At 38.2% G+C, this 20,881-nt stretch overlaps 1 protein-coding gene across 5 annotated transcripts in view; it reads right to left on the bottom strand.

Annotated features, from left to right (window-relative positions):
- ATP2C1 (ATPase secretory pathway Ca2+ transporting 1) overlaps positions 1-20,881 on the bottom strand; it is a 153,115-nt gene that overhangs the window by 48,785 nt on the left and 83,449 nt on the right. For all 5 annotated transcript variants that reach the window (XM_025291811.3, XM_006056244.4, XM_044947169.2 and 2 more), the window contains 2 exons: positions 17,287-17,348; positions 16,826-16,934 (listed from right to left, as the gene is read on the bottom strand). In XM_025291811.3, coding sequence (XP_025147596.1) covers positions 16,826-16,934; positions 17,287-17,348 — 171 coding nt within the window. The remainder of the gene's footprint in view (positions 1-16,825; positions 16,935-17,286; positions 17,349-20,881) is intronic.

Consider the following 20,881-nt stretch of genomic DNA (forward strand, 5'->3'; position numbering starts at 1 on the left):
CTCCAAACATAAAACCTTCAGAAGAGTTGTTAAAAGGGAAACTGATTATGCTTCCTCAGGCACTATGGTGGAGATGTAAATAAGACCCAACACAGTTCAAAAGGCAGACTGTAAAGAAGAATCAAGGTGCATATATAATCCACAATCTGAGTATTTAACATCTACAGAATTAAAATGGTTGATAAAAATATCAAGATTATTCCTATAAAACATTAGGGAGAAAGAAGGTAAATGCTAACTAAAATCACAAAGATTTCCTGGAAAGCAAAAAGTGACTGCTTAAAAAAAAAATTTCGTTAACAGAGTACAACTGCTAGCCACAAACAAGTTCTTAAACTAAAGAACATCTTGGTGTCCTGTATGCTGCTAGATTAATCACAAGTCCAGAATTAAAAGCAATTGGAAATGGGTTTCTTTCCTCAGAAATGTTATTTTTCATAATGTTTCATCTGCAACTGCCTGATCATGATAAAATTTCTTACTTATGCTGTCAAAAATTAAGATTCCTCTTACTGTTTATTCAAATGAAGGAAATATAATTAAAAATTCTTCATGAGCTCTAGCTTATTCATCAAAGTCCACCCACCCAAGTGTCACAAGAAATGAATTTGATACTATGGTAAATGCTTGCAAACTCTGACTTAGGAGTACAGAATCAACTTGATCAAGTTGCCAATAATTTAAAGGCAATAATTTAAATTCAGTTAACAATGATTTATAGGATATTTCATTAAGACTATTAAAAAGAACAAAATTTTAAAAAAGGAACCTATTTTTGCAACAGTCCTTTCCCACCAACGTAAAATGAGAATCTTAAAGTTAGTTAGTGTTAATGTTAGTTGCTCAGTCATGCCCGATTCTTTGCAACCCCATGGACTGCAGTCCACCAGGCTCCTCTGTCCATAAGATTTTCCAGGAAAGGATACTGGAATGGGTTGCCATTTCCTTCTCCAGGGGATCTTCCCAACCCAGGGATCGAACCCGGGTCTCCTGCATTGCAGGCAGATTCTTTACCAACTGAGCTACAAGAGAAGCCCAAACAAGGACACTGTCTCACTTCTAACCTACCCATATAATTAAATTCTAGTGACTTAGTGAGAGGTCACAGAGTTGGACATGACTGAGCAACTGAACTGAACTGAATGAGGAAAAAAGAAACTCTTTCTCTTCAGCATTTTAAAATGAATAGCATTCTTCAGCTCACTATGCTATTTAACAACTGAACTATAAAAAGAAGACAACAAAACACTAAGCAGAGCTTCATTTTAATAATAAGTCTTAGATAACCAACACTCATTGCTCTAAGTATGGACTGGTCTTCTCACAGTTGTATGATAATACTATTAAAGAAAAATACATCTTTTCCAAACTCAAACACACATGATTACATCAAATAGCTTTTAGTGAATATGCATGTTTCCACATTCCACAAATAAACTATATACCTGTTCCAACATTCTAACTTAATTTCTTTTGACAGCTAGTTTAAAATCTCTTAATATGTTTGTAAACTGCTCTTTTTTACAAGTGTGCGTGTAAGTTTAATAATTCAGAAATTTAAAAGCAAAGTTTCAGTGACAAATCACAATAAGGAAGGGCAACATGCTGAAATCAATTTATCCAAACACCTGCCAAAAAAATACAAGGAATTCAATATAAATACTTATAATTCATGAATAACATCATAGAAAATAGTAGAGCAGGGCACTCAAACAATCAGTCCCTCCACTAAAACAATCATAAGCTGGCAAAAATTGACAAAATGAACTCTGAAATAAAAAACAAATCAACTAGGGAAATGCTTAAGAAGAAACAGGCATTTTTATTTTTCTATCTGCTCATCCCCATTCCCAAGAAAAGCAGCAACAGCAGTGGGGATGGAAGCTTCTTTCCTGGACCCTATTCTTAAAATACTTTAAGTTGTGTGTTCTGACCTGTCTGGCAGTTCCCTGAAGGACTGGTACCGAGGCTGACCTTTATTTCACATCCTAACTCCAGCTAGAGTGGCTTTCCAGGTATTTGCCAAAAGATTAAACATACATAAGTTCATTCTCTGAGCCACAGTCAGCTCCTGGTCTTGTTTTTGTTGACTGTATAGAGCTTCTCCATCTTTGGCTGCAAAGAATATAATCAATCTGATTTCGGTGTTGACCATCTGGTGATGTCCCTGTGTAGAGTCTTCTCTTGTGTTGTTGGAAGAGGGTGTTTGCTATGACCAGTGCAGAGTACGTCAAGGCTGTATATTGTCACCCTGCTTATTTAACTTACATGCAGAGTACATCATGAGAAATGCTGGACTGGAAGAAGCACAAGCTGGAATCAAGATTGCCAGGAGAAATATCAATAACCTCAGATATGCAGATGACACCGCCCTAATGGCAGAAAGTGAAGAGGAACTAAAAAGCCTCTTGATGAAGGTGAAAGAGGAGAGTAAAAAAGTTGGCTTAAAACTCAACATTCAGAAAATGAAGATCATGGCATCTGGTCTCATCACTTCGTGGGAAATAGATGGGGAAACAGTGGGAACAGTGTCAGACTCTATTTTGGGGGGTTCCAAAATCACTGCAGATAGTGACTGCAGCCATGAAATTAAAAGACGCTTACTCCTTGGAAGAAAAGTTATGACTAACCTGGATAGCATATTCAAAAGCAGAGACATTACTTTGCCAACAAAGGTCCATCTAGTCAAGGCTGTGGTTTTTCCAGTGGTCATGTATGGATGTGAGAGTTGGACTGTGAAGAAAGCCGAGTGCAGAAGAACTGATGCTTTTGAACTGTGGTGTTGCAGAAGACTCTTGAGAGTTCCTTGGACTGCAAGGAGATCCAACCAATCCATTCTGGAGGAGATCAGCCCTGGGATTTCTTTGTAAGGAATGATGCTAAAGTTGAAACTCCAGTACTTTGGCCACCTCATGCGAAGAGTTGACTCATTGGAAAAGACTCTGATGCTGGGAGGGATTGGGGGCAGGAGGAGAAGGGGATGACAGAGGATGAGATGGCTGGATGGCATCACTAACTCGATGGACCTGAGTCTGAGTGCACTCCGGGAGTTGGTGACGGACAGGGAGACCTGGCGTGCTGCAATTCATGGGGTCGCAAAGAGTCAGACATGACTGAGCTACTGAACTGAACTGAACTGAACTAAACATACATACTAGCAGGCAAAGGACAGAACACAGCAAAATAGCAGACACACCCAAAGACTGAAAAGGAAGAGAGTAAGATGGAAGTTCTTTGAAGAAATAAAGGCTTGGAAGGGCCACCACATATACCAGGGAAGACAAAGTGTAATGTCCAGAATCAGAAGCAAGTTCAGAAAAGACCTGAGAGGGCCCTATAGATCTGAGTCTGGCACAAGAAGAAGGTGAAGGTGTGTGAAGGCAGAGTGGTAGGCAGCCTAGCTCAGTGATGAAGAAGTGCCCCAACTCAGAAAAAAGCTGGAAAGAGCAGAAGAGTGGCACTCCCCTCCCCCACTCGCAGTTTTTTGGCTTCAGATGGATAAGGCTGACTCTGAAGACAATAAAACAGAAACTTCAGGGCCACAAACAAGGAATCTCGTCTTTGTAAAAACAATTTGGAAAAGTCACTAAACAAACTGGACTGCTGCAGCCCTCAACAACCAAAAACAAACCCTAAGGAAAGAGCAAATCTGATGTACAGAGTTACGACATCATAATACCCCAAATACCTATTTTTCAACAAATAATTATAAGTACAAAGAAATAGGAAAGTATGGCCCTTTCACAGGAAATACTAAACTGACAGAAACTATCCCTGAGGCAGGCCAGACATTGGACTTGCTAGAAAAACCTTAAGTCACCTGTCTTAAATATGCTCAAAAAGGAAACCACGGATGAAGAATTAAAATAAATCAGAAAAGCAATTAATGAACAAAAAAAGAATATTAATAGAGAAAGAAATTTAAAAACTGTAAAAAAAAAAAAAAAAATCTAGGAATTCCCTGGTGACCTGATGTTTACGACTTTGCACTTCCACTGCCAGGGGCCTGGGTTTGATCCCTAGTGAGGGAACTAAGATCCCACAAACATTGTGGTGTGGTCAAAATAAGAAACCCTGATGCTGAAAAGTATAATAAATGAAAATTTCACTAGAGGAACTCAGCAGCAGATCTGAACAAGGTGGTGGGTCGGTGGGCGGGGGGGGATGAGCAAATCTGAAGATAGGACAATTGAAAGTAACCAGTCTGAAAGGCAGAGAGAGAAAAAAAAATGAAGGAAAATGATCAGAGCATAAGTATCTGTGGAACAGTATCAAACATACCAATTTCAGCATTATAAGAGTCCCAAAAGAAGGGGGCAGGGGGGGAAACCTAGAAATGAGCAGAAAGAATATCTGAAGAAATATTAGATGAAAACTTCCTAAATGGAATCAAAGACAGGAATTTACACGTCAAAGAAGACAAATACAAACCAAACAGGGTAAATTCAAAGACATCTATACTGAGAGATATTATAACCAAACTGCTGAAAGACATAGACGGAATCTTGAAAACAGCAACAACAAAGCAATTCAACATGTACAATGAACTCTCAATAAGATTAACATCCCATCTCTTATCACAAACCATGGAGGCTAGGACCAGTAGAATGACATATTTAAAGCACTGAGGGGGAAAAAATCAAACAGAATTATATATCTAGCAAAATAATCTTTCAAAAATAAAAAATTAAGACATTCCTATTTTTTAAATAGCTAAGACAATTCATCACTAATAGAAATGTCAACAAGAAATACTGAGTCCTTCCAGATAAAATGAAAGAATTTATAAAATAAAATACTTTAAAGCCATGTGAAGAAATAAAGATTTCAGTAAAAATAGTAACAACAAAAATAAAAAATAAAGGAACAAAGGATCCGAATACACAATCTCCCAAAGAAGACATACTGATGGCCAATGGGCACATGAAAAGATCATCATCACTAACTGCTGCTGTTGTTCAGTCGCTAAGTCTAGTCTGACTCTTTGCAACCTCATAAACTGCAGCACACCAGGCTTCCCTGTCCTTCACTCTCCCAGAGTTTGCTCAAACTCATAGCCATAGAGTCGGTGATGCTATCTAACCATCTCATCCTCTAGCACCCCCTTCTCCGTTTGCCTTCAATCTTTCCCAGTATCAGGGTATTTTCCAATAAGTCGACTCTTCGCATCAGGTGGCCAAAGTATCAGAGATTCGGCTTCAGTCCTTCCAATGAGTATTAAGGGCTGATTTCCTTTAGGATTGACTGGTTTGATCTCCCTGCAATCTAAGGGACTCTCAAGCGTTTTCTCCAGCACCATAGTTCAAAGGCATCAATTCTTCAGTGCTCAGCCTTCTTTATGGTCCAACTCTCGTATCCATACATGACTACTAAAAAAAAATCACAGCTTTGACTATATGGACCTTCATCAGCAAAGTGAGTTCTCTGCTTTTCAATAAGCTGTCTAGGTTTGTCATAGCTTTCCTTTCAAGGAGCAAGCATCTTTTAATTTTGTGGCTGTAGTCACTGTCTGCAGTGATTTTGGAGCCCAAGGAAATTAAATCCGTCACTGTTTCCACTTTTTCCCCTTCTATTTGCCTGCAATGATGAGACTGGATGCCATGATCTTAGTTTTTTTAATGCTGAGTTTCAAGCCAGCTTTTTCAATACTTGTTAGGGAAATGCAAATCAAAGCCTCAATGAGATATCACCTATAAGAATGCCTATTATCAAAAGGACAAGAAATAACAAGCCTTGACAAGGATTTGGGAGAAAAAGGAACCCTCATACACTATTGGTGGGAACGTAAATTGGTGCAGGCACTATGGAAAACAGTATGAAGATTTCTCAAAAATTCAGAATAGAATTACCACATAAACTCAACTATTCCATATTTGGTATTTATCCAAAGAATACAAAAGACATTAATTTGAAATACAAAAGACATAATTTGAAAAATATGCACCCATGTGTTCCCTACATCATTATTTACAATAGCCAAGATATGGAAACAAAATTAAGCGTCCACTGATAGGTAAGTGGATAAAGATGATCGATCACACACATAACATATACACACATAATGGAATATACTCAGCCATAAAAATAAATGAAATTTGCCATTTGCAACAATGCATATCATCTCTGAGAGTATTATGTTAAGTGAAATGAGGCAGAGATAGACAAATAGCATATGATTTCACTCTTATATGAAATCTAACACACACATACACACTAAAATAAATAAATAAATTCAAACTCATAGAGAACAGACCGGTGGTCAACAGAAGGAAAGGAGGTTTAAGAGTGGGCAAAAGGGATGAAGGGGTCAACTGTATGGTAATGGATGGTAGCTAGACCTTTTGTGGTGATCATTTTGTAGTATATACAGATATCAAATTATAATGACATACAGCTGAAACTTAAAAAAATTAAATACAAATTTTACTTCAATTAAGACCCCCCCAAAATCAATGAAAACCAATTTGCTATTTGAAATTTACAATAAAGAATGCTGTGTGATTAAGTAAAATAAACAAATGAATGAAATGAATCAATGCATCATGGACTTTCCTGGTGGTCCAGTGCTAAGAATCTGCTTTCCAATGCATGGGGCATGGGTTCAATCCCCAGTAAGGGAACTAAGATCCCACATGCCACAGGGCAACTAAGGCCACACACTGCAACTAGTGAGTGGCCCACAGCAAATATTGAGCCCGTGTGCTCTGGAGCTGACACACCACAACTGGAGAGAAGCCCCCACGTTGCAATGCAACCAAGACCTGATGCAGCTAAATAAATAAAAAAATTTTAAGTGAATCAAGCATTTTAAAAAGGGGAGACTGGAAGAAATCAGAAACAAAAAAATAAAACACATATAGAAAACAAATAGCAAAATGGCACAAAAAAGTCTTTCTCTATCAGTAATTCTTTAAATGTAAATAGATTCACAATAGTGTAATACAGTCATACAACAGAACACTATTATTTGACAATAAAAAGCAGTGATGTATTGATACATGCTACAACATAATGAACCATGAAAACATTATGTTAACTGAAAGAGGCAAGACACAAAAGACTGTACAGTGTATACTCCCATTTACATGAAATGTCCATAACAGGCACATGTATTCTCAGACACGACTGAAGTGACTTAGCATAGCATAGCATTCAAACAGAACAAGCAGATTGGTAGCTACCAGGCTCTGGGACAAGGAGACAAAGTTGGTGAAGGCTAAAAGGTAAGGGTTTTCTTTTGGAAATGATGAGAATGTTATACACTTTGTGGTAATGGCCGTACAAGTCTGAAAACTACTGAATTGTACATTTCAAATGTGTTAATTGTTTGGTATGTGAACTATATATGTCAATCAAGCTGTCTTTTAAAAAAATATATTTTTACCTGTGGTGGATGTACCAGTACTTTTAGCACAGACTAAGAGCTAGTTATGAATGCCCCACCTCAGATCTGCCAAAACAGAACCCAGATGAGTCCGGCTCATATTAAAAGTTAGGATGCACTCCCCTAGGGCCATTCTATGTTACAGAAAGAAAACAGCCCTGAAAGCTCACACAGTTAATTCATTATATAAGAAGTCACATTTTATTCTTTTAATTACTTTGCTTGCAAGTTGGTGTCTCCCAGTAGAAAGGGCACAAAACTGTCTTTTGCATTTCCGAACTTTGAAACCTGAAATAGCAGTCTATACACGGTACTCGACTATTTGTTGAATGGCTAAAAAAATGACCTCGTAACACAGACTGATTTCTGACGAGAGGGACAACATTTTGCCTAAATATGCTAGCAAATGTTAGAAAAAATTCTCTTTTGAAAAAGAACAGCAAATCAAAGCAGAATCTGTTTTGTTAGAATACCAAGTTTTCCACTGAGTAACTCAGTTACTTAGTAACTGAGGAAGTCAGATGTTCTGACATAGAAAGATAGCTCCACTAAATGGAGTTACCCAACACAGAGGAACCTGCTTGCTAGTGGGTATTAACAAAAGAGCAGCCAAGAATGTGAGCCTTACAGAAAGGGACATAACGCATAACTGAGGTTTCAGTCAGAGACTACCTCTGACTGTAGCCAAGGGATGTCTGTGCTTATTCAATTACGCTCATTGTCTTTGGTTTTTACTCACCCTGGGTACTAAGGAACAACCCTAAAGACATCAGAATCTACTCAGTGAGCCAAACTATTGTTCTATAACAAACTGCGTGGATTCCTGAAGTAAAAAGGGTCTCTACGCAATGCCAACTGGCTGGTTCTACATTTAGACTTCCAAGCCTGGCCCAAGTCGATCTTGATTCCTTGTGGAAATATCCTTTCTGTGCAGATCTGAAAGGTCTGATCTAGTGTCATAAAAATGGCTTCCTGGCTCTCAACTACATAAGTGGTAGTTGTCTAATAGAAGTTTGATACATTTAGAAAAACATCCTATCAAAAATTGGGATTGGGAAAAAAGAAGTAGCAACTGTATCCTATGTGTAGATTGTGAGGACAGTTTCAAAGAATGATATGTGGCACATAAGCCACAAAAGAAAGTGTCAACAGAATTGATCTTTCAGAACTCCAAGTAAAGAAAAATCTTGGTATATTTCAGTCAATGTTTTGGGGTTAGTTACAAATTTTCAGCTAAGAGGTAAAATATTTTCAACAGTCAAAAGTAACCTGCTTTTCCTCTATTACATTGTTTTCTCTTACAAAGAATTCCTTTTTCAAATACTGATATAGACTTTACCTGGAAGATTATGAAAAATATTTTATGCTTCCAAAAAGGCAAAATGTACTACTATACAAATACATGCAATCTATAAGACTGCTTTATCTAAAGTCACTATCAGACCAATCCCTCAAAAGTGTTAGTTGCTCAGTTGTGTCTGACTCTTTGTGACGTTATAGACGATAGACTGTCAGGCTCCTCTGTCCATGGAATTCTCCAGGTAAGAATACTGGAGTGGGTAGCCATTCCCTTCTCCAGGGGATATTATCTACTGAGGGATCAAACCCAAATCTCCTGCATTGCAGGCCGATTCTTTACCATCTGAGTAACCAGGGAAGCCCAATCCTTTGGCAGCCATCAATTAGTTATCTGGCCAGGATGCCTCTTTTCAACTACTATTTAAAAATTAAAATAAAAATCCTTTGGTAAAAAAACTAGAAAACATGTCCATAAACTCAATTCCTCTAAATTTTACTATCCCAGCTCCATGAATAATTCTAAGGTTCCCATACTGGTAAGGTTACTGCCACCAACACATATTCACTCTTTCCTTGGCTATTGAAAACTGACTCAGGCAAGAAAACACAATACAAAAATCTTCAAGTTATCAATATTAATCTTCTTTAAAAGGGGTTTTACAAAAGATAGGTTCAGCCTGCTATGGACTGAATTCTGTCCCCCTAAAATTCATGTTGAAGCCCTAAACGCCAATGTGAAGTGATGGTAACTGGAAATGAGGCCGTGGGAGGTGATCAGGATTAGAGAAGGTCACGTGGGTGAGGCCCACATAATGGGATCAGGGGCACTGTCACACGAACGGAGATCACTCTTTGTACCATATGAAGATATAGCAGAAAGGTTGAAAGACAAAGAGAGCCCTCACCAACAACCCAATTCTGCCAGACCTTGACTGCGGATTTCCCACTGTTCAGACACAAACGAAATAATTGTCTGTTGTATAAGCCACCAAGTATATCATATTTATTACAGCAGCCTAAACTGACTTAAGACACAGCCAAAACACACCAGAAAAAAGTTATATAGCAGTCAGGTCACTGAACATACCGAAAAGATGCTACTGCAGGCCCAATTAAGAATTATAGCTAAAATATGAACCAAAGAAATTATGACAGGAACCCCCAAGTTGCAGCAGTGACAATGCTGAAGTGGCAACCTTGGCCACAGTCCACGTCCACAAGAAAACAATTATACAGCAGAAGTCCTGGGCTTGCTTTTTCCTAAGTGAAATCCAAGTTCTTTATTGTGAGAAATTAATAATATCCCAAGGCTGAGGAGTCTTCTGTTTCCCTTACACTTTAATGAAGAGTTTGTTTCATATATAAAGTTGATACAAAAGTAATTGCAGTTTCTGTACTGTTATAATTTGTTATTTGATATTGGAATACATTCTTAATAAAAGTGATTGTTATACATTATTTTAATGCACATTTCTTGCTTTATGCTTTCTTGTTAGTGACATTATTTGTTGTTTATTTTGTATCTTAAACTAGGGATTTGTGTTAGACAAAAAGCAAATTCAAGTGATTTTCTTATTTGAGTTCAAAATGGGTCATAAAGCAACATCAACAATGCATTTGGCCCAGGAATTGCTAATGAACATACAGCGCAGTGGTAATTCAAGAAGTTTTGCAAAGGAGACGAGGGCCTTGAAATTGAGGAGCTTAGTGGCTGGCCATTGGAAGTTGAAAGTGACCAACTGAGAGGATCATAGAAGAACTCACTGCCAACTATTTGACAGTCATTTGGAATGTAAAGAAAACTGGAATCTGAAAAAAATCCAATAAAAGTTCATGGGTGCCTCTTGAGCTAATCACAAATCAAAAAAACAATCATTATTTTCAAATGTCATCTTCTCTTATTCTATACAATAACAATGAATCATTTCTCTATTGGATTGTGAGATGCAACAAAAAGTGGATTTTACATAACAACTGGCGATGACCAATATAGTGGTCAGACCTAGAAGAAGCTCCAAAGCACTTCTCAAAGCCAAACTTCCACCAAAAAAAGGTCACAGTCACTGTCTAATAGTCTGCTGCCTGTCTGATCCACTACAGCTTTCTGAATCCCGGTGAAACCATTACATCTGAGAAGTATGCTCAGCAAATCCATGAGATGCACAGAAAACTCCAAGGCCTGCAGCTGGCACTGGTCAACAGAAAGGACCCAATTCTCCACGACAATGCCCAAGCACACATTGCACAATCAACACTTCAAAAATTGAATGAACTGGGATACAAAGTTTTGCCTCATCTGCCATATTCACCTGACCTCTCACCAACCGACTACCACATCTTCAAGCATCTCGACAACTTTTTGCAGAGAAAACGTTTCCACAACCAGCAGGAGACAGAAAATGCTTTCTAAGAGTTCGTCAAATCCCGAACCACGGATTTTTATGCAAAGAAACATTTTCATTTTTCTTGTTCAGTCACTAAGTCCTGTCTCTCTGCAACTCCATGAATTGCTGCATGCCAGATCTCCCTGGCCTTCACTATTTCCCAGAGTTTGCTCAAATTCATGGCCATTGAGTCGGTGATGCTATCTAAACATCTCATCCTCTGCCACCCCCTTCTCCTCGTGCTCTCAATTTTTCTCAGCATCAAGGTCTTTTCTAAAGTGTCAGCTCTTTGCATCAGGTGACCAAAGTACTGGAGCTTCAGCACATCAGTCCTTCCAGTGAATATTCAGGGTTGATTTCCTTTAGGATTGACTGGTTTGACCTCCTTGCAGTCCAAGGGACTCTCAACAGTTTTCTCCAACACACAATTCAAAACAATCAGTTCTTCAGTGCTCAGCCTTCTTTATGGTCCAACTCTCACATCTATGCAAGACTACTGGAAAAACATAGCTTTGACTACATGAATGTTTGTTGGCAGAGTGATATCTCTGCTTTTTAATACACTGTCTAGGTTTGTCATAGCTTTTCTACCAAGGAGCAAGCATCTTTTAATGGCTGCAATCACAGTCCACAGTGATTCTGGAACCCAAGAAAAGAAAATTTCTCATTGTTTCCACCTTTTCCCCCATCTATTTGCCATGAAGTGATGGGACTGGATGCCATGATCTTAGTTCCCTGAATGCTGAATCTTAAACCAGCTTTTTACTCTCCTCTTTCACCCTTATCAAGAGGCTCTTTAGTTCCTCTTCACTTTCTGCCATTAAAATGGTATTATCTGCATACCTGAGATTGCTGATATTTCTCCTGGAAATTTTTATTTTAGCTGTGAGTCATCTAGCCTGGCATTTCTCAGTCCAACATTTTGCAACAGGAATAAACAAACTTATTTCTCCTTGGCAAAAATGCGTTGACTGTAATGGTTCCTATTTTGATTAATAAAGATGTACCTGAGTCTAGTTACGAGGATTTAAAATTCACAGTCCGAAACTGCAATTAAGTTTGCACCAACCAGCTAGCCTTAGATAATCATTCACCACAACCATATTCAGCATACAACACAACACTCCAGTAAGCCAATTTAATTACATCAAAGATAGTAACCTGTGTCTAGAAAAGGAATGTACCTCATTAGCTTTCTTATGCCTTCAGTCAACACATTTAAGTCTAGGGAAAAAAAAGGCTCAACTCTTTCAGTAAAGTTGCCCCAATCTACTGTCAAAGTAGTTGCAAAAACCTGCCTGTGGTACCAAGTAGTAGGTAAAATGAATAGGAGAGAGAAGTTATCAGAAGGAATTAAAGATGGTCAACTATATATGTAAAGTGGATTAACTGAAACAAAATCAACCTAAGCAAAGCACTGCCAAATAAAACATGTGCTGATGAAGTGCTGAAAAGCTAACAGATGGGGGGAAACAATCACAACTAATCAAATACTCCACAAAGCATGTATTTCTCAATTTTACAGCATCAAGCGTTAAAATGTAGAAAATATTCTCCTATTAAATTCACACTGTATGTTTAATATATTATTTGCTGAATGGATAAAATATGTACGAATCCATATTCTGACATTTTTCTACATGCATGAGATAATTTTAGTTATTTGAGATAATTCTCAAGTGCTGCTGCCCTCGTGTGCTCAGTTGTGTCTGACTCTTCTCAACACCATGAACTGTAGCCCAGCAGGCTCCTCTGTCCATGGAATTTTCCAGGCAAGAAAACCTGAGTGGGTTTCCATTTTCCATTCAAAGGGAATCTTCCCAATTCAGGGATTGAACCTGCATCCCTTGTGTCTCCTGCATTGGCAGGTGGATTCTTCACCACTGCACCACCCTTGTGTAAATGAAAGCACTTAAATACTTTACCAAATCAAATGGTGTTTTGAAGTTTCTATGTCATTATACTGTAATGGGAAACATTTTCTTCTATCTATCCCAGTGAGGAAGTCTGCTTCTGAATAAGAAAAGAAGTATTCCAGAACAAATGGTAACCAAAACTTCCCAGATTCAAATAAGGGTTCTTAGGCAGAGAAGAGGATTTATATTAAGTGACAGGTCTACTACATCTCTAAGGAAAAATAATTCAAGGTCTTTTCATTAACTAAATATCAAGGATAGGAGGAAGGGACAAGAATGAGTAAGAAAGATATAGAAAGACCTACTAAGGGGAGAAAGAAGGTAATAAAGTAAAATTAACATTCTCAATACTTACTGTATTGTATTATTTCCACTCAACAATTAAAGCAATCTGATATCTTTCAAAGAATAAATTTTTAAGTACCTGGAAAAAAGACTTCTCTCTATTCCAGGATTAAATGAAGCTTGTACTTATTATAATTCCAAATGTCCTTCAGGCTTTCCATAACCTCCATATGAGAACACTCATGTTTTGGGACACATTCAGTTCAGTTCAGTCGCTCAGTCGTGTCTGACTCTTTGCCACCCCATGAATCGCAGCACGCCAGGCCTCCCTGTCCATCACCAACTCCTGGAGTTCACTCAGACTCACGTCCATCGAGTCGGTGATGCCATCCAGCCACCTCATCCTCTGTCGTCCCCTTCTCCTCCTGCCCCCAATCCCTCCCAGCATCAGAGTCTTTTCCAATGAGTCAACTCTTCCCATGAGGTGGGCAAAGTACTGGAGTTTCAGCTTTAGCATCATTCCTTCCAAAGAACACCCAGAACTAATCTCCTTTAGAATGGACTGGTTGGATCTCCTTGCAGTCCAAGGGACTCTCAAGAGTCTTCTTCAACGCCACAGTTCAAAAGCATCAACTCCTCAGCGCTCAGCTTTCTTCACAGTCCAACTCTCACATCCACACATGACCACTGGAAAAACCATAGCCTTGACTAGATGGTAGGTATTCAAAGAATGAAAGCTCCGAACATGTCAATTGCTATAGATGAGACTGGTGTGGCTCATGGACTGAGGTCTCCTTTCACTAGGTGCCTAACTCTGCCCCTTCAATGGATCCTACACCTAGTGGCAAGATTAAAGGTAACATCATTGCCAGCTGGTTATGACCTTCAAAGACAAATCCCAAACAATAAAATCTGAGGCAGAGCTTGGTTTCCAACACTCCACTGGATTCTGATTCCACCAGATATGTTCTATCTACTCCTAACTACTCCAGCTCTGGATCACATACCAGAACACTCATGGTGATTCTGCAGATTCTAAATTCTGTAGCTGCTCCATCTCTACCCAGTACTACCCTTTGATTGGGCTTCCCCAGTGGCTCTGGCTTAATGGTAAAGAATCCGTCCATAACACAGGAGACTTGCAGAAGACTCAGGTTCAATTCCTGGGTTGGAAAGGTCCCCTCGAGAAGAAAATGGCAACCCGCTCCAGTATTCTTGCCTGGAAATCCCCATGGACAGAGGAGCCTGATGAGCTACATACAGTCCATGCATGGGGTTGCTAAGAATTGGACATGACTGAGCAACTAAACAACAACCACCACCTGTCAATTATCACCACCAGACCAATTGCTGCCTTGAGGCATTCTCTCATTTCACTCCAATCAGAAGTAACCTCTCCCTTACCGAAATTTTCTACTCCATTTTTTGTACTTCTCTTTCATTTACCTAAGAACTCTATCACACCTTCTCTGTGTTTCCCACAATACATAATACTCCCATAAAGATCTACCGATTCACTACATGGACACCTCAAAAGACTCTATGAGAAAGATGTATATTTAAGGGAAAAAATTTTTAAAACATGTTTAGATATGTCACTTTTTTATATCTACTTTGATAATCTCAGTGTTTTCAGTGAATATTTAACACATTTACAATTAAAATAAGCACTAATACAGTGGGATTCTATACATCTTCCTACTATTTGTTCTCCACTTGAGCCAACTGCTTATTCTATATTTCTATTTCTGTCCTTTTTTGTCCTTCGGTCCAAAAAATATTCCTATTTTTTGCCTTCATTTAAATTAAAGTTGTTTCTTTTCTTATACATTTTTTAAAATTTTAGTATAGTTGATTTCAAATTATAGTATCAGTTCAGTTCAGTCGCTCAGTCTTGTCCAACTCTTTGCAACCCCATGAATCGCAGCACACCAGGCCTCCCTGTCTATCACCAACACCTGGAGTTTACCCAAACTCATGTCCATCAAGTCGGTGATGCCATCCAGCCATCTCATCCTCTGTCATCCCCTTCTCCTCCTGCCCACAATCCCTCCTAGCATCAGGGTCTTTTCAAATGAGTCAACTCTTTGCATGAGGTGGCCAAAGTACTGGAGTTTCAGCTTCAGCATCAGTCCTTCCAATGAACACCCAGGCACAATCTCCTTTAGAATGGACTGGTTGGATCTCCTTACAGTCCAAGGGACTCTCAAGAGTCTTCTCCAACACCACAGTTCAAAAGCATCAATTCTTCGGTGCTCAGCTTTCTTCACAGTCCAACTCTCACATCCATACATGACCACTGGAAAAACCACAGCCTTGACTAGACGGACCTTTGTTGGCAAAGTAATGTCTCTGCTTTTGAATATGCTATCTAGGTTGGTCATAACTTTCCTTCCAAGGAGTAAGCATCTTTTAATTTCATGGCTGCAGTCACCATCTGCAGTGATTTCAGAACCCCCAAAAAATAGTATAGTTGATTTCAAAGAACAGTTAAGATCAAACCAGTCAATCCTGAAGGAAATCAACCCTGAATATTCATTAGAAGGACTGATGCTGAAGCTGAAGCTCCAATACTTTGGCCAACTTATGTGAAGAGCAACTCACTGAAAAAGATTCTGATGCTGGGAACGACTGGGGCAAGAGGTGAAGGGGGAGACAGAGGATGAGATGGTTGGATGGCATCACCAACTCAATGGACATGAGTTTCAGCAAACTTTAGGAGATAGTGAAGGAGAGGGAAGCCTGGGATGCTGCAGTCCATGGCATCACAAAAAGTCAGACACAATTTAGTGACTGAACAACAACACAGTTGATTTTAATGTTGTTTTCATTTCTGCTATACAACAGTGATTCAGTTATACATTCTATTGTTTTTCCTATTCTTTTCTATTACGATTTATCACAGGATACTGAATATAGTTCCCTGTGCTATACAGTAGGACCCTGTTGTTTACTCATTCTATGTATCATAGTTTACATCTGCTAACCCCAACCTCCTGTTCCATCCCTTCCCTAAACCCCATGCCCTTGGCAAATACAAGTATGTTTTCTATGTTTGAGTCTGTTTATTTCAAAGATAGGTTCATTTGTGTCATATTTTAAATTCCACATATAAGCAATATCACATGGGGTTATATATCTTTCTTTTTGCTGCAAATGGCATTATTTCATTCTTTTTCATGGCTGAGTAGTATTTTATTGTATATATGTACTTTCATTGTAAACAAATATCTATCCATTCCTGTGGATATGGAATGGATTAGGACATTTAGGTTGATTCCATGTCTTGGCTATTGTGAATAGTGCTGCTATGAACACAGAGGTGCATTTATCTTTTTGAATTATAGGTTTGTCTGGATATATTTTTTAGCCCCTTGCACCATATGAGGACATAGCAAGAAGGCACCAGCAATGAACAAGGAGGAGGGTCCTCACCAGGATGCAACCATGCTGGTTCCCTTGATCTTGGACTTCCAGGTGCCAGAACTGTAAGAAGTAAATTTATCTCTGTGGTAGTTTGTTAGAGCTGCTCGAACAGACTAAGACATCAAACTCACCTCAAACAAGCGCAAGTCAGCAGGAACCCTGTCCCCAACTGAAAGGCAAACTGTATCACCTGGAACTAAGTCTCGTGCAAGTGTATGCTCCAATTTTCCTTCACGCACACTGTAACATAAACAGAAATAGCCACAGCTGAAGAAAGCAAGCAAGACCACTTACTTTAAGAAATTCCTTCTAGTGGGCTTGCCTGGGAAAAATATATTGCATTGTCACACAGTCACATACAAAAGGTATCTGCTGAATAAATCCATGTCTCAATAATCTAAATAAAATTAGAAGTAACAAAAGTTTTAATAGTACAACTTGCTATAATGAATAGAGCATGAATTTTTCATGTCAGATTAATGGCTTCTACCTTATGTTCAGACAAATCTTGGGCCACAAGGTATATTGTACTAGTCACATTTAATTTCTACTTTTAAGAGTAGAAATCCGTTATCAGAAACAAGGATCATACCAATGGCATTCTGGTGGCATAAGTTTACTTAGTTCTTCAAGAGATTTTTCTGAACGATATTCCTATTTTAAAAAAAAAAAGAATATTAGGAAAAATATTTATAAAGAAACACAATAAGCACATTCTTAAGAACATATGCTATGTTAGACTTAAACATTTACCTAAACCATTATTTTAACATTTCTCCAAATTTTTATCTTTTGTTTACTTATACTCCCATGCAAAAGCACTTGCCCTTTATTAAATAATGTTAAATTATAGTGACCAAACAATCTTTTATAATTAAATATTCTCAACTCTATATTTCAATATTCAGTGTACAAACCTAAGGTCAAGTTTCTGGTAAGAAAGTGAAGAAAACTAATACTAGTGTAACCAAAGAGTATATAATTTTCAGTCATTAAAAGTTAAGATTACTGAGCCTCATAATTAAGATAATTTTACTTTCAGTGTTCAATGACCAAGGAAGTCAGACAATTAAATGCAAATAACACTGGCACTGAAGATTCACGCCCATGGCAACTGTAAAGGTTTGTGAAATAAGTCTGTGTAGGAGAAACATGAATTAAACAAGGAGACATGGCTGCCCTACCCCAAGAGACATGTTTCCCAAGACTCTGAATCACCCAAAGTGGAAATTCTCAGGAGCCCTAACTCTGTGAGGCTCAGTCTTCCTCCATCCATATAATCACAGCTGAGAGTCAGAGACATCCTTCAACATACTATACTGTTTAGTCCAACTTCCATGGACTGTCTCACTCCATGCAACATCACTGCTGTTTTTGTCTCATTCTGCACTAAGTACACCAACCTTTTGATCTAAGGTTAAAAAGGGAGGAGAAGGAGTAGGGAGAGTAATGGAAGTGAAAGTTGGGGTGGGGGGAGTTCTGAAATGACTGCAGCGGTAGCACTAATCAAAACTGCACATTCATCACAAACATTTTCAAATAGAAGATGCAAAGCTATGTAAGAATAACTTAGAAATAAATCTGTCTTTACTACTAAGGCAAGAGGAACAAATGTGAGAGTAAGGTAAATCTGTAAATATAAAAATCACAAGACACCCAGTGCAATATACAGCATAAGGAACATTACAATTTTGTATGGGGACAGATGGTTACTAGACTTATCATGGTGATCACTTCATAAGGCATACAAGTATCAAATCACTACGTAGGGCACCTGAAACTAACAATGTATGTTAACTATACCTCAATTTAAAAAAAAATTACAGACACGCCTCCCCTAACTATACTAAGGATATTAAGGAATTTAGAAGTTTTCCAAAAATTCCATAAAAGGCTAGAAAATACTCACCAGTCCTAGATTCTAGTCATGTAAGACATAAAAGCTGCCCTATCTTTACCTCCCTCTTTAAACATCTTAGCCTTTACTCCCTACAACTACAAAGATATCACTGTATCAAAATGATCCTTCAACATTCCACCAAAAACTTGACAGCCATCTCAAATGAACACCTAAAAGTTAAATTTTAAATTTATTGTAAAGGCAGCATCAATATGTAATTATACAGAACAATTAGCTATTTTTATGGCTGCAAGGAGGTATAACAGGGATGGGAAATGGAGATTAGAAAGGATAGTGGAGTCAGATATAAACATTAAAAGACTATAAAAAGCACTCTTATAAAATATAGGTAAAAACACAAATATAAATAATACTAAAAAATGAAGACTTTCTGAAAGATTTCTGACAGTTTTCTGACAAAGCATTAATGTAAGTTCAACAGAGAGTAAGTAAGACCCTTGTAGAGAGGATTTTAATTGTCACTTGCAGAATATTTTGTGCTGTCATAAGCACATTTGGGGAAAAGGCTCACATCTGTATGAAAAAATCAGAACTACCAATCTGAAACTGGGCTTTTCATAAATGTTTCAATTTGTTCTTGAGTTTTCCTTCAAACGGACCTATCATAAAGATACTTGGCAGATGGTTTCAGTCATTAAGATTTAAGGTGTGCAACACCATTTTTGGTCAAAGTCCATACAATGTTAAAATCGTCATTTTGTGGAACTTTTTTTTGAGGGTAGGAGTTATTTACCAAGCTATTAAGGTCTTTGATGTTGTTGTTGTTTAGTCACTAAGTCATGTCCAACTCTTCTGCAATCCCATGGACTGCAGCCCCCCAGGCTCCTCCATGGGATCTCTCAGGCAAGACTACTGGAGTGGGTTGTCATTTCCTTCTCCAGGGGATCTTCCCAACCCAGAGATCAAACCCTGCCTCTCCTGCATTGGCAGGCATATTCTCTACCAGTGAGTCACCAGGTAAGCCCATAAGGTCTTCCATACAAAATGATAATTCTGTAAGAATTCTTATGAAGCAAGCCACTCCACACGTCTGTAGCACTACTAGTGACGCAAAAGCATCCCAGCTACTGGTCCAATGGGTCGGTCATACCATGCAAACGACCATGAAGGAGACCCAGCCTGGAATGACCTCTGCTAAACTAGCCCTCAACCTGCCTTAAGGTAATTTTTATGTTAAAACATAAGAGCATTTCCTAGATACAGGATCCCTGATGGTGTACTAAAGCAACTCACAAAGTTGTTGCAGATAATCTGATTCCAACCGGCATTTTTACACTGGGTGGCTATAAAACAAATTACTAAATTAGAGATTATCACAGGACACCTGTATGATGACAGGAAATATCCAAGGAATATATCACAGATGTGAAAATAACCACAGCCACTTAAAATATGCTCTTTCGATTATAAACATGAACTTCAAATGACACATTACAGTTTTCCTTAAACTAGAATAATTCTTCTAATCTTATTAACGATGCTTCAAATTTTTAACCATCAAATGACACCTGCCAACATTGTTCTAAAACCTGCAGAAGTTATTAGATATTTAAAGAAACATAAAACTAAGCCCATATTTTTATTTATGTCTACACTGCTGCTGCTGCTGCTAAAGTCGCTTCAGTCGTGTCCGACTCTGTGCAACCCCATAGACGGCAGCCCACCAGGCTCCCCCGTCCCTGGGATTCTCCAGACAAGAACACTGGAGTGGGGTGCCATTGCCTTCTCCACTAGTCAATAGAAATTCAGACATTATCTCTACAATATTCACATTAATTTTTTTTTTTTTAATTTTATTTTATTTTTAAACTTTACATAACTGTATTAGATTTGCCAAATATCAAAATGAATCCGCCACAGGTTTACATCCTGAATTTTTTTAAACAGGGTTCCTTTTCATGTATTTTCTTTACTGTCTCAGTGCCTGTGCTGAATGGGGGAGTTCGATCCAGATCAGAACATCCCTTCCATGGATGAAAAGGAGTCTGAACCCTGACCCAATTTTTTAACTGGAAAAAATTTAAAAGAGTATTGCTGGATTTTATTTCTATTTCTGTACTTTTTGTTTCCATCTGCTTCAGTTAACTTTAAATAGAAACACCATCAAATAGAAAACCAGATTTTCTTCATGCCACTGCCTAAATCAAAGCAGTCGTGTTGGTTCCACAAACTTCCTTTAAGAGTTATTGTTTCTGAAATTATTTCAAAAACACAGAGCGAATTATTCTGAACATACCCATCCCCCAATAATTACACATTTTAACAT

The sequence above is a fragment of the Bubalus bubalis genome, chromosome 1, assembly GCF_019923935.1.
Source record: "Bubalus bubalis isolate 160015118507 breed Murrah chromosome 1, NDDB_SH_1, whole genome shotgun sequence".
NCBI lineage: Eukaryota > Metazoa > Chordata > Mammalia > Artiodactyla > Bovidae > Bubalus > Bubalus bubalis.